This window comes from Hirsutella rhossiliensis (genome assembly GCF_020360975.1).
Source record: "Hirsutella rhossiliensis strain HR02 chromosome Unknown scaffold00001, whole genome shotgun sequence".
Taxonomy (NCBI): Eukaryota; Fungi; Ascomycota; class Sordariomycetes; order Hypocreales; family Ophiocordycipitaceae; genus Hirsutella; species Hirsutella rhossiliensis.
The window spans coordinates 10909441-10923255 of NW_025408667.1; the positions used below are offsets into that span (position 1 = coordinate 10909441).

At 45.5% G+C, this 13815-nt stretch overlaps 2 protein-coding genes across 2 annotated transcripts; both read left to right on the plus strand.

Annotated features, from left to right (window-relative positions):
• Positions 1–1161: 1161 nt before the first annotated feature.
• HRG_01379 (uncharacterized protein) lies at positions 1162–2318 on the plus strand (the record flags this gene model as incomplete). The annotated part of the gene is made up of 3 exons (XM_044859850.1): positions 1162–1432; positions 1485–1565; positions 2029–2318. The coding sequence occupies 3 exons, from the start codon at positions 1162–1164 to the stop codon at positions 2316–2318; spliced, it is 642 nt and encodes a 213-aa protein (XP_044726250.1).
• A 4003-nt stretch (positions 2319–6321) lies between these two features.
• Positions 6322–7195, plus strand: HRG_01380 (uncharacterized protein; the record flags this gene model as incomplete). Its single annotated transcript, XM_044859851.1, has 3 exons — positions 6322–6510; positions 6571–7070; positions 7132–7195. 3 exons carry the CDS (start codon positions 6322–6324, stop codon positions 7193–7195), a joined length of 753 nt encoding a protein of 250 aa, XP_044726251.1.
• Between the last annotated feature and the right edge of the window lie 6620 nt (positions 7196–13815).

The window sequence follows — 13815 nt, forward strand, 5'->3', positions numbered from 1 at the left end:
ATCCCAGTTGTGGGAGGACCAAACTCGGCATGCTTGGCCGATGAGGTCACTGATGGCTTGCCTCGACAGCCTCTCGGTGCAAGTACGGGGGAAAAACGGAGATATTTTCGATCTGCAGTTCCATGATGGTGCTTGGGAAGGGAGTGATATTCGGAGGGAAAGATTCTCATTAGATCGCCGCACAGTTTCGCGGTTGATAAAGGATGGGGCTTTACTATAGCGGAGTGTTCATCGAACCCTTGAAAGATAGCCTCTGTAGGGAGTACTCAGACAAACGAGTCCACGATATCTGTTGTTTCCTAGAACGCAGTGCTATTCGTAAATACTCGAGCTTTACTTAGCTTCTCGTTTCAAGCACTGTCTACAGAGACTTGTCATGGTAAGCGCGGGCCTCGCTGTCCCGCTCCGAGCTCCTCCTCTTCCGTCTTTATCTTTCCGTCTCTCTCCTCTTAACGAGCCAATCCACCTTCACTACTTCGCTTAGCATAGGAATTCATGAGGAATTCAGCAAAAATTAAATGTTAGCTCTCAAGTATAATGGGCACAGTATGGCCGATAACACCCCTTGACTATATGTCTTTAACGGGATGGCTGTGTTCGTAAGTGAGGCTCGTAAACAAGCTTTTCCATCCTCACCAATGTTCTCCACCCACAAAAGCTTACCAGTTATATCAATTACAATAAGTAACTATGATTTCACGTGCCTGATAGCTATAGAAAAGTTGAACAGGCTGCAGAGCTTATCGGACGGAAGACTTGTATTATAGCGGTTAGTGCATACGATTTAATGCGTGACTTGCAGCAAGTGGACGCTAGAGCAGGCTAGAGCAGAGGAACACCGCGTCCTTGGACTTGTGTCACCGCCAAAAGAGGATCGACCGCATCCACGTAAAATAAGCGTTTCACGGCCAGTGGGGAAGATTACGCCTGTGTTTCGGGCATTGGATAGGAAGTCTCGGTGATCTACCGAACAATCGCTAAGCGTCATCTCGTTCATTACAACAGTGACATCGCTACTTCAGTGGATAAGAGACGTAGTCTATCCCCCTTAGTCTGACAAGCTGACGACTGGGATCATGGTAACTGCAAATATATAAACGCTATACCATTGCCTCACTTGCTCTTGCCTCATCTACGTCTACATACAGCTCGATTCCCGACATGAACGTCAGATTCCACGAACCCTTTGATGCCAATGCATACAGAATCTTGAAAGAGAAAAGCGCCAAGGGGAAGGCTGGAAGAGCCACCGAACGTTTTTTCGTTGGCCCTCACGGGACCGGCTGCGGCACCACATTTTCTGCCAAATACACGGATATGGTCAACGGTGGCGGAGAGTCTTCGAATACCGACCCTCAGCGCGTTTCGGAGGTGCCTACTCCAAGCCCGTCTACTATTACAGTTCAAACAGAGGCGAATTCTACCAGCAAAGGTCCTGCTCTGCCTATTCGTGTGACAAAGGCCGGGTAGCTAACACTTGGCAGATGCAGAAATCATTACCTCTGACTTCGAGGAACAGACACCGGAAGTATCGTGGACTGGGCCTTCCACGATTAGAGCAACAAGTCCGTTTCAAGAGCGTGCCCAATTCTCTCCAGTAATCCGATCACCGCGCCTGGCCATCTACTATACGGAACGGCATGATGTCGATGCCATGAGCTCAAATGTTGCGTCACTCAAAGGAATATGTCATAAAACTACAGCTCATGCACAAGCTACGCCAGCAGCCGCTTTTAATGCGTCAATGTTGGAAATAGAAAGTATAACACAAAGCTTATTAAGGGTACTGGAAGAGGCTAACTCGTAAGTCAGAAAATGGCGCTACCGCGTCGCCCAGAGAGTATAGTAAAGAAGGTTCATCTAGCTTGCACAACTGGCACAATCCCAGTCCGCGGCGCCAGGCCCCCCTCGACTCCCAGAGTTTGGGCATCCCTAGTATAGAGGGCTCTCTAGATATAACCGCAAACCTCGAGCCGACGAGCCGGCGGTCGTCTCCATGGCTACCTGCGGCTGACAAGTTTGCCGTAGGCGATGGGAGCTTTAGCAGCAAGACTAATTTGGAGATTAGTGGTTCCGCTTCTGATGAAGACGTCCATGACAGCATTGAAGTTGCACCGCCTCCGGATTTTAGAGACTATGCCGCCTACATTAGGGCTGCAGACGACGCCGATGGTGAGACCCCACCAGGAGAATGGGAAGCCCTCCGAATTATTGGCGAAGAGCGCATTAGTGGAAAGCTGCACTACATGATAGAGTGGAAGCCCAGTCTCGTGTCCGAAGACGATGCGGGAAATGCGACACAGCTGATAAGAGAGTAGAATAACCGGAAGGCCCGTATTCAGGCCGGTGTGCAGAAGAGAAAGAGGCAGAAACGGATGTCTATAGCGGATAATAGGGTTATGTAGTGCAGTAATCATGCACGAGGCTTTGACGAAGGACCGTGCACCCATTCTGGCCGCGATCAATGAGACTGCCTGCGTCCAAGGCAGCTATTTGCTATGTTCTTCTTGAAACTACCACGACCATGATCGCAGTGTTCAACTAGGATACCATCGGTGCGGCCAACCAGTACTCGATACGAAACTAATTCGGGCAATAGACGACTGCCTCAATAAACAGTAGACGAGAAGAACAATATTAGTCCGAAAATGAAGATTCTCATCTTAATAGAGGCATCTGGCTTAACGGCGTAATAAAAACAGGCGCCTACCAGAGACCGAAAAGTTGAATAAGCTGCAAGCCATGAGTATGGAATTATAGAGAGTGCATTTATAAGACTTCCCAACAAGCTACTTTGCAGTTACAACCCAAGAAAAAGACTAAATACTAAAATCAAAGTGCTGAAGTCTCTAGCCAAGCCGCCGCGACTTCAATAACATTGGCAGATTCGTGTGTCGAGAGGGCAAAGCATTGTCTACTCGAGTAAGACCCCTGCTCTACATGTAACAGATCCACCACTTAAGATGCCCCCTGCACTACGTTCTCCCCAGTGGTAAACCCTTCGGCTTCGGCTAGTTTTGTAGTCAAGCGAGTGACCTGGAGCGCCAATATTCTAATGTAGTATTCCCTATATATTGAGTTAGAAATCGACAGACCAGACGTACACACTGTGCGAGAGTCGCGGGGTCATGGTACGGACAAATTCTGAATTCTAGTATCTCTATCGCCATCGTCAGCATCCAGTGTACTCACTTCGGCGATGAGACATACCGCTCTTGCCACTCATTATATTGCCCTGCCCATTGTTTCTTAGGTCTAGTCGTAGCTAGTTAGTCTCGTACTTCGCCTTCTCGGAAGGTCGACGCACGTTTCGACGCTGAACTGCGCACCGTCGTCTGCGGGGCCGTGGTAGGATCTATTGGGAGAGACGGAGCTGCGATTAATGTCAGCAGTCGCAACTGGTGTGGGTAGGGATAGCAAACCTTGAGCCTATAGGGCCTCCGCAAGCGACACTACTGAGGGTAGCCAGGATATCCAAGGAACTTCGGTCGTGGTCCCGCGTATGAGGCGTAGAACGCGGTGGATGGCCGAGCCAGTCGTGTGAAGCACTTGCGGGGCCGGGAAGGTCGATTGGTGGGAACCCATCCGGGTCTAGATGAGATCTCGGGGGGGCGAAATGTTGGATTTGGTCGCCTTTGCGTCTCTGGCCCTGGTGATCAGACCGTAGCTGTCCAATCGCAGCGCGTCGCTGAGGGTAAAACATGGCCGGCACAGAGCACGCAGTAACGCTTAAGGAAGATAGCAGAGAGTTCTGAAACTAGAGAGAGGATTGAACAGCTTGCGCGTACAATTGACCACTCCGACCTCCTTTTTATAGCCATGTTTGTCCCCACAGCACGGTTCCCAAGAATGGCACCCTTCGGAGAAGACATGCAGGCAGCTCTGTGCCTGCACTTCGTTACGTCTCCTCCGCGAGGGTGCCTCGTGAATAGGCCCCAGGCTTTGGCAATCCTGCGTGACTGCCACTGCTTCGAGCGTGGGATCATGAGAACGATCTATTATCTAGGTTCATATTGCTGCTTCGTTACTTATATGCGTCTATTCCGCGCCTCGCATTGACCCTCCAGCAAGTGAAGACTTTCAGCATCCATCCAAAATGCCTACATGTAGGTCAGAGGCAGTTGTCTGACCGGCCAGTGTGCTGAACCTTTCGAGCCTAGTGCAGCGTTCCTCAATCCATGATCCATGATAGTAGCCTGAATCCATGATCCCTGACAGTCGACTGCGGAGCCCCGCCCCTTACATCACGGAGGTTAGCTTGATCAACGTCGGCCCGCCGCCGTTGGTGGTGCGGAAATAAGAGGCGCCCGCAAGATCAGACGATCATAGGATGCAATGCTACAAGGAGCGGGGGCTGTCTGTCGCCATTTTTTATCACTGGCGACATGGACGATAATGTAGCAGAATTGAGCGAATGGGCGCTTCGCGATTGCCTAATCGCTGCAACATCTCGCTGCATCTTCCCACCATTGGGGATAGTGCCTGTCGTTCAATTGGCTAATCTTGGCCCCTTGAGAACCCGCAAATTAGGAGGCTCTTGGGTAGATGCCCCTTCAACCTCAACTATCATAACGTCGGTCGCTGGTCGCTCACAGAGATAAAACTAATAAAGACGTCGGATCATGAGCCTAACATTCAGTCACTAATAAATTCCACTATGGCTGAAGTCTTGACAATCCGGGCTGATATAAATAGCTACGTTACACTAGTCATGTTTCCCGCTTGGCTTTCAGAGTCGCTGCTTACGTAGCCTGTATCTGCTGCGTTGCGCCGTACTGTGGGGCCGGTGAGGGCCACCGCGGTCCGGGCTCGGGCTAAGCTCTATACTGCTGCTCCGGTAGGCGGCATCCATGTGATAGTAACGCATTAGGCGCGTATCCTACGAATGATTGACTCTTTTATTGTACGAGTGATTCTAAGGCTACTCCGACGTTCTCTACTTAAGGGGCTAGAATCCGCAAGCAAACTGGGCAATACGTCGACGCCACTTTGGATCTATGACTTGGCATGTAGCTCCTGTGAAGACAATTATAAGCGAGTCACATGATGGTGCCTAGATGCCCAGTGCTGCCTGGCCACCTCATTGCTTGTGGATCCTCGGCTCCGCAATCGGCTCCGCCACTAAGCAATTTCCGCAGCTAGCCCGGCACCATGCGATGCAAGGAGACGATGCTACTCACAAACAGCTGCCCCCGCGCTTGGCGTGGATCTGCCTCGATAAGGTACAACGGTTATTGTGGCATTATCGCCAATGATTACAGTAAATACAGCCCAGAGCCGCGAAGTTATTCTTTAGTGGACGACTCAATCTTCACCGGCCGTAAGGGTAGGTCGCTCACCACGTCTCGGCCTCTCACTTGCAACAGTAGGTGAGGGTATTCTGCGATCGATTCTCCCCCTGAGGGCAGATTCCTTGACTAAAGTGGCTTGAGCGAGCTCAGGCGGAACATGGCGAATGGTGGGGCCCTGAACTGTGGGTGCGGTCGATTATCCGATGTCAGACAAGTGGCTCTCCGCCGTGCGTAATCCACCCTTAAAGCACGCAATAGCAGGGCAGCAGGGGAGCCGCGCAGCGCCATCCGGCCGTAGCGCCCAGACGAGCATGGTGTAGACCTAATCCTTGCCTCTACATGATCATAGTAATCGCATCGTGTCCGTTTTCTGCCAAGAGATTGTACAGTCGTACAGCCTGTAGGCTGACGCATCCCCCCCCCCCAAGCTCCCCTTAGTGGCTACAGGCCAGGCCCCAACAGCGACCTAAAATAGACGTTACACTACACACCATGAAGCGTCTCCACGTAATTGGCAGCCGTTGATACTACAGCCCCGACCGATTTTAGGTTCGCCCCAAGACCCAGAAAATGTTTCGCACTACGCCCGATATTGGCCGTTAATTTGGCTGCTATCGTGGCTAGTCACGGTGCAAATATGTATCAATTTACTACGGATACTGTACTTTGTACTGAGAGGAGGAAATGTGGGGGCTCGGCTCTTCCCACCACCGCTAGTAGCCTGGAAGTGCTTTTCGGCTGATAGCTTTCCAAGAATCTCTCTAATCGCACTGCTGTCAGCCATACTTGGAGGTATAATTGTCCAAAATAGGCCAGTGGGGGTAAAAATGGGTCTGGGGGTGAAACTAAAATCGGTCGTGACAGTAACATCCCACCTCTTGTGGATAATAAAGGGTGGCTGCGATGCAACCCGATACTGACGCGGAAATAGAAGACAATTCTCTTTTGCTGAAAAGACGGCACACTGCCGCTTCCAAGCCCTCCGCTCCCGATTGTACGGACTGCGCTTCAGAAGGCCAAGCGGTCCAATATGGGTCGTGTTCAAGAACGCAGCATCAAGGAGAAGGCCAAGGCTCGCAAGAGCGGCCCAAGTGTCCTGCAGAAGACAAAGGACCTAGGCGTCCTGGCGAATGTTTTCGCCGCCACAGTCCATTGGGACCCGACACACCGATGTCATCGTGTCGCTGTCCATCTTCCGGAGGGAGAAACAGTTCCAGATGTGAACAGCTTAGTAGGTTCTACCACGAGCACCCGCAGCTCCAGGCTAATCTTGGCATAGATAGCAGATGCCTTAACAGGGTCAGCCTCTCAACAACCACAAAGACAGAGCCGCAGACTTCTCCAGTCCGCTCAATCCAACCGCCGCAAGGAACGGCAACTGGCCTCGAGGCGGAACGCGAGGAGACGACCGCAGTACTCATCGCAACCACCGTTCAGCACGCCAGCTGATCCATATGTGTTTCCCGATACAAGCGCAGATGAGGCGGGGTCGGACAGCAGGAGCAGGACTGGTGGCTCTGCTCGGCACAAACGTGGCGTCTCGGGCTCAGTCGGCGCGGCCGAAGGGGAGGAGCCACGCGACCTGCAACATGCGCCGGGACACAGCGCCGGCCGAGCACCGGCCCCGATTCTCACTTCTGTCGAGCCTAGTGACCCGTGCCAAGGCCATGAATCCATCGCAATGAACATGAAACCTGAAAACAGCATGCCATGGATAGGAGACACCTCATGGGACAGCTTCCTAGATAATATGTTTACAGACGACCACACGCCAGGAAGGTTGTCTGCCACGGACGAATTACGGAGCACACAGGCGGACTCTAGTGGTCTGCATAAAAAGAAGGCTGCACCAGCTCGTCCTGTTCCTGGACCGGAATGGCGACGCCTTGTTCGAGATTCACTGATATTGCTAAACGACATTTTTTCTTCACAGGCGAAGAAAGCACCTTAGTCTGGATGCGCTACTGATAGAGCCCGTAACAGATATATGGACAGAAGAACTAAATACTAACCGCTACGCGGTTGTTTTTTTCCTACGCATATCATTACAAATGGACTCGATGCTCGTTATATTAGCTATGCACTGATGGTGCTCGTTTTTTGCCACCGTTCTGCATGACGTGGGCAAGTCGACATTAAAACACCGCTGCTATATCGGGGGCGTAGTCTGCTCTCTAGTGAGGTAAATGTAATGGAGATGCCGACAGCGTGAACGTGACGGGCGGCTGCTTGCCTATTGAATGTTGCTATTCTGTCTGACCTTGAATTTATTGTACCTTTCTTTGGCCTAGCCCTCGCTGCACTTTTTTTACTATTGTCTCCTTTGAGCGATTCGTCGTGCAGAGCATAGAAAACCGCCTCTAATGCCTCCATGGCACGATTACTGATTGTCTCAGATGCGTCGCCATCTCATCGTTCCAGGTGCCTTGCGGAAAATGCGGCGTTCGGCACTCCTACGAGTTACAGTATATCGACGTCTGATTACACTTAGCTTAGAAATCGCCCATCAAAGCATTTAGAGGAGACTCTTTAGTGCAGCAATTCGAAACGCAGGCACCAGACATATCATGTCAAGTTTTCTGATGGCCGCGATCGTATAGTGATGGGAGTATCTGCAGCTCGGCTGCGGGCAGCTTTGTCTAGCCTCGAAAAAGGCACATGAGCTGCACGCTTTGCTACTGCATTAAGACGCGTTTCGTACCCAGTGGAGTTCACACCATGCGACGATTACTTACGGCAAGGAGCTGCATGTCGCTCCATGAAGCCAAATCATTGCAGGTTCTATCATGAGAAATTTCAATCCGGTTTTTGTGACATGCTCGATCTTGAAGCGCGAGAAGAGACCATCAGTAGAGCATACTCTAGCATCACATGTGTCACATAACATTATTATATGTATCCAGATGGTGGCTGGCGGGGCAAATACATTAATAAAACAGAAATAAGCAGCAAAGGAAGCTTATTCGACTCTATTTGGAAAAACAAAGGCCAAGGAGCTGCTCACACCGAGGTTGTGAATGTCATCAACCTCTAGCGATATGTCTTACCGGGATGAGCAAATTCGCGCCGACAAATTTGACCCGCGGAATCCGAATCAAATAAAACAGCACTTAAAGGAGCAGTCCATTGTAGAACGGCATCACACGATACGATAGGCTGCTCTTCGTACCGTGACTGTGTGCGCATATCTACCTGACTTAGCACTTTTACCCCTTTGTATTTGCTGCTTGACTTGACAGCGCAATTCCCATGGTCGGCGACTTTGTACGCATCCCCAGGTCACTACGAAACGACATAGACTTGCGAAAGTGTACACCCCAGCAATTGCCATAATGGGGCGACATGGGCGGTAACTTTTACGCAAGTCGCTTAGGGCCCAACTTGAATTCGAGCTCGAGCGGTGCAGACAGAGCGCCGTCGACTCGAACATGAAATGTGGTATTGGCGAAACGGCCGGGACTGGCGCGTAGTAGCTGCGCTGAGGCATGGGTCGAGACGGCAAAGTCTTGGTCACCGTCATGATGCGCCTTGGATATCCTCCTTGAGAGCGCTGGTTTAGACATATTGATAGCCATTGAGAAAGCTCAGGACTAGAGCTCTTCCTTAGAGTTTCTAGATGACCCCATATATTCATGAATATTTTACTTTGATATGGACTTACGCTAGTATGATTCAACGTATATCCATATGAACATATACATCCTATAGCTATAGAACAGAGTTGTGGCATATGGAGTCTCTTTGACAAAGCATTTAGAAGTTCTGTAGTGGATGGACAACTCTTAAAGTAATCGGGTATTAAAACTATTGAGTTATGATACTCTTTCTCTACAACATCAACACTAGAAAGTATGATAGTTGATTCAGGAGTTTTGCACTGTGATATATCTCGTATATACTTCTCCATTGCTGTAGTGAATAATGCAGTCTACTGCAGATTTTAAAATATCACAATACAAAACATAAATATAACATTATCAAATTAACCCTAAAGCATAAGCTTATCCATCTCATCAATAAGCTCTTGAGATGCAATATCACTCCTAGATACCTTCTGCTGTGGAATGGCAGTATCAATAGCTGGAGCCTGAATCGCCTGCTTCAGAGCCATGATAGCACCACGGCTGCAGTCAGCAACAAGAGAAAACTTATCCTTGGCAGCTTTATCTCGCTTATCCGTAAGAGTAAGTTTCAAACTAAACACAAGATCTAGATTAAGCTTTACTCCCTCCTCAGTCTTCTTAAAAACTATTCCAAGATCTTTGGGATCGAATGCACCCTGTCCATCAACAATTCCAATACGCCCGCTAGTATTATTAATTGTTAACCACCAGTTATTTTCGTCCGAAGGAGCACGCTTATCATCAAGACTAACAATAATATCTTTCTTCAGTGCTTCAGCTGCAATCTTGTCACCGACACATTTCTGAAGCTTTGCAATGATGAAGTCAGAGCCATAGTTAGCAGCATTGATGTGAGGTATGTCACAATCAGACATCTTTATGATCTTGGACTCGTACGTAGCATATTTAAAGTGAACAAAAGCCTTCCAGTAACGATTATTTGGACTCTTGCTACGAGTGAAAGGGCTTGTAGTCTCCTTTACATCATCTATCACAATCTCAATCTGATTTAGAAGTTCGGGGGTCCATTTCCCAATGTTAGGAAAGGGATTCTTGGAGGGGTTGAGAGACATCTTGCTTGATGATAAATTATTGATAGATGAATTCACTAAACCAGGAAGTGCAATCTTAGACATAACAGTAAGATACGCAACTGCGGTAGCGTTGCATTTGAGATGCAGATAAATGTTACATAAAAGTGTCTTTCAGTAATATGTGCAACATAGTTGCATTTACAATACTATAACAGTGATTGCTGAATATTAGTATGACCTCCGTTGGTAATTCCAGGATCCCGATACATAACATTGATCCTACATTCTTCAGATGTATTGAATGTAAGAAAATTGCAGTAATTATATCTAAAAGTGATCTAGCTATATACATGATAAAACTCTCATTTAGTGACTGGAAGTATACAGCCAGATTTGTAGTGACTCAATGCAAAGCTTGTATGCGCTATAATGGTGAGAGTATTGGTGAGTATAAGATAGGTGCAAAATTTGTATGTAAATTTGTATTGAACATTCTAGGTGATGATTATGATAGGTGTATAATACATGAGGATAATATAGTTGAGGAACGACGTAAGTTTTATAGATATAACACTGCCAAAGAATTTAGCAGAGAGATGAATAATATAGTTATCAGAGATATAATAATGCGATTTGATGATTATACAGGCAGCACAGCTGAGCTCAATAATCATGAGTCTGACTTCTTCTAAGTAGATATAGTACAAGCTCTATCTGAAACTATAACCATACTCTATGTCTATTGCAATATCTACACGTAGCTCTATGCTTTGAGAGTATTTACCTCCTGCGTATAGTAAGCCCACGTAATATGACATATTCTCCACATTTCATGACTGCTAGTGGAGTTATAAGCTTTGCTTTGAACACAATAGAACTTGAAGGTTTCTTTAAAATTCCAGATAGTATATTTATCACCTCTAATCCATCAAAGATATTTATCTCTGACATAGCCTCTTCAATAAACTCCATAGCATCATCTATCTTAGACTGACACATAGAAAGCAAAAGATCATACGGAGATATAGGCATATCTCTGTACGTCATCCTTATATATATTGCAGCACAGCAAAAGTCTGTTCTTGACTCTGAATCCTCAGGAATAATACTCTCAGGAATGCTGAGAGCATTAACATTCATCAGGACACTAGCAGTTCTCCTCATTATAGCATCTTCAAGATATTCTGGCTGTTTATCAATATCAACGACACCATTAGTTGCAAGTGTGAGAGAACAGTTAGTCTTGACAGAGTTAAAGCCTATCCTTACATAATCACTTCCGCTAATATTCTTAAAGATTGACATATTCAATGGACTCTTCTCTAAATCTACATCATAACATAGAGCCATTCTACAACTTGCAATAACCTCTGTGATCTCACTAGGCATAGACTTAGACATTCCAACTAGTGATCCGTCAGGTAATACACCACAACATCCAATGAGGCACGCAAATATCTGTTGTAATAATGTACTCTTTCCTGATCCTCCAGGTCCACATACCATAAGACACTTTGGTCTTGATACAGGATCTACGAGACAGTTTCCTATATGCCAGAGTATTGTGAGCAGAGATCTGAGATCTGGAAACAGCTTCATGATAGCAGTCAGTATTTCACCTCTTCCTGGAAACTGGTAGTCTATAGGTATGGTATCAGTATCTATAGGCATTATACATACTCCACTTACTGCCGGATCTGCAGTCTTGAGTACACAGTCAAGTAGAGGTCTGCAGTCAAGAAAGTTTATGATACTCTCTTCCTCATTAAGCTCTATTTCAAGCCTTTTAGTACCAAAACATACACTTGTAGGTATCGGCTTGCCTACATTTATATTACATCTCTTGACTATATATTTATGAAACTGTCTCACTGATTTGTCAATATTCACAGTAGCATTTAGTATTCCCACCAAAACATTAATCCTACCCATAGCTTCAACTGATGCTAAGTTACACCAATAGTTAGATGTATCTACAAACATGTATTCACCACCGTATATTCTGCATAAGAGTCCAGATTCAAACAGCCATGTATCTATTTCGATATATCTTTCTCTTTCCTTTGTCTTCACCATAGGCTTGTTCCAGCCTACATCTTTCTTCCAGTGAATATGACCTTTATCAGAAGACTCCATCATGATAATATAGTACAATACACAACTATGTTGTGCATGAATACCTCATGTACTCTACAATACAAATATGTTAGTATCAAGTAAATTTTTATCTCTGCCCAGAGAGATACGAGACAGTATCTATGATATAGTCTTACCCAAGCGTATAAATATACACGCAAGCTTACTGATGAGACATAATAGAGACGAGTCACTATCAGATATATTCTGTGAGCGTAATGTAGGACTTCTCAGAGTCAATAAACAAATTCACAGTGAGACCATACCAATAGTATATAGAAATGTAATAACTGATAGTACTTATGCGAGTCGATATTGGCTAGAGCATATAAGCTCTCAATGTGCAGAATGTATCAAGGACTTTACCTTTATGAGCATACATAAGAATACGTGGGATGACCTTCGAGCAATAATTCATTATGTTAAATATGTACGTCGATTGAGTATAGATCTATGGCTAGCGCTATATAAGTTTAAAGGCGACTCTATCTTTGCTGATATCATACAGAGAATACTCAATTTTCTAGAGTATCTATCTACATTTCAATATCTTGATAATGTTAATATCAACCTTTATTATGGAATGGTAGTGAACGGTAATTATCTAGCTCGAGTTATATCTACAGCTGTACGTACAGCTGTAGATCAGAAAGGTCAATGGAAATGTAGAGGTAATGATATTTCAATGAAGTTTTACAGAGAACTAGTATAATTATCCTCGATTTTAAAATAAACTGTATATCAGAATGTATCTACGTATATTCAGCCTTATCATCAACTGTATGACACCTGAAACTCAAGCTATTTTCCTTGAGAAGAGTAGAAACCTCACCGTGAAGTAATGGATACATAGACCATGTCCTGATAGGCTTCTGTTGATTAGGCATCATATGATATAATAATATTAAAACCTTAAGCACCTCAGTGTATATGTTTGCAACACCAGTTGCTGATATATAGTATATATAAGTAATGTCTAGCTCTATTAGTATACTTAGGAATCATTATCTAGCAATTTCTTGTAGTACTTATATAAAGGATATAAATATAATAGCTATCTACAAGTCACCAGATTATAAATACCATTTAAAATAACGGTTACCTTACTCCAATAATATGAGATAAATTAAGCTAATAGTACGCAACAGGTTGCTATAACATACAGTCAAATATGGATCCTACAATTGCAGATTATCCCCGACAAGGCACTCTCGCAGTCCCAAGACATAAAGCTCTAACTATCCGTATCAAAGATGTAAAGATTGGCAATATTTCCATATGGAGAGAAGGCAAAGATGATAACCGTAGTGATTACTTTAAATATAGAACAATCGTATCTGAAGCTGAAGCTCAAGCTATAGCAGACAAAATAAGCTATCATGCAAGACAATCACTGTTTGACATGTCTATTGCAGTATGTTATACTTTGTTACTTACTGGAATATTTGATGGAAAAATGTTAATGAAGAGACCCTACATAAAGAATAAAGAGCTTATATCTGAAGACATTCAGATGATGTTATTACCTGATGTTCATAGCATAACTGTTAGAGGTGTATTCTCTCCAACTATAGTATTAGTTATGGAGAGAGGAGCTGATAAGGAAAAGGTAATAGGATTTATCATAAAGGATCTTAATCCAGTGAACGGATGCATTAGATTTATGGCAGATGAGCTGTTTCCACATTACTTTACTAATATTGGTGAGAATAGTGTTAGTAAGGTACAGCT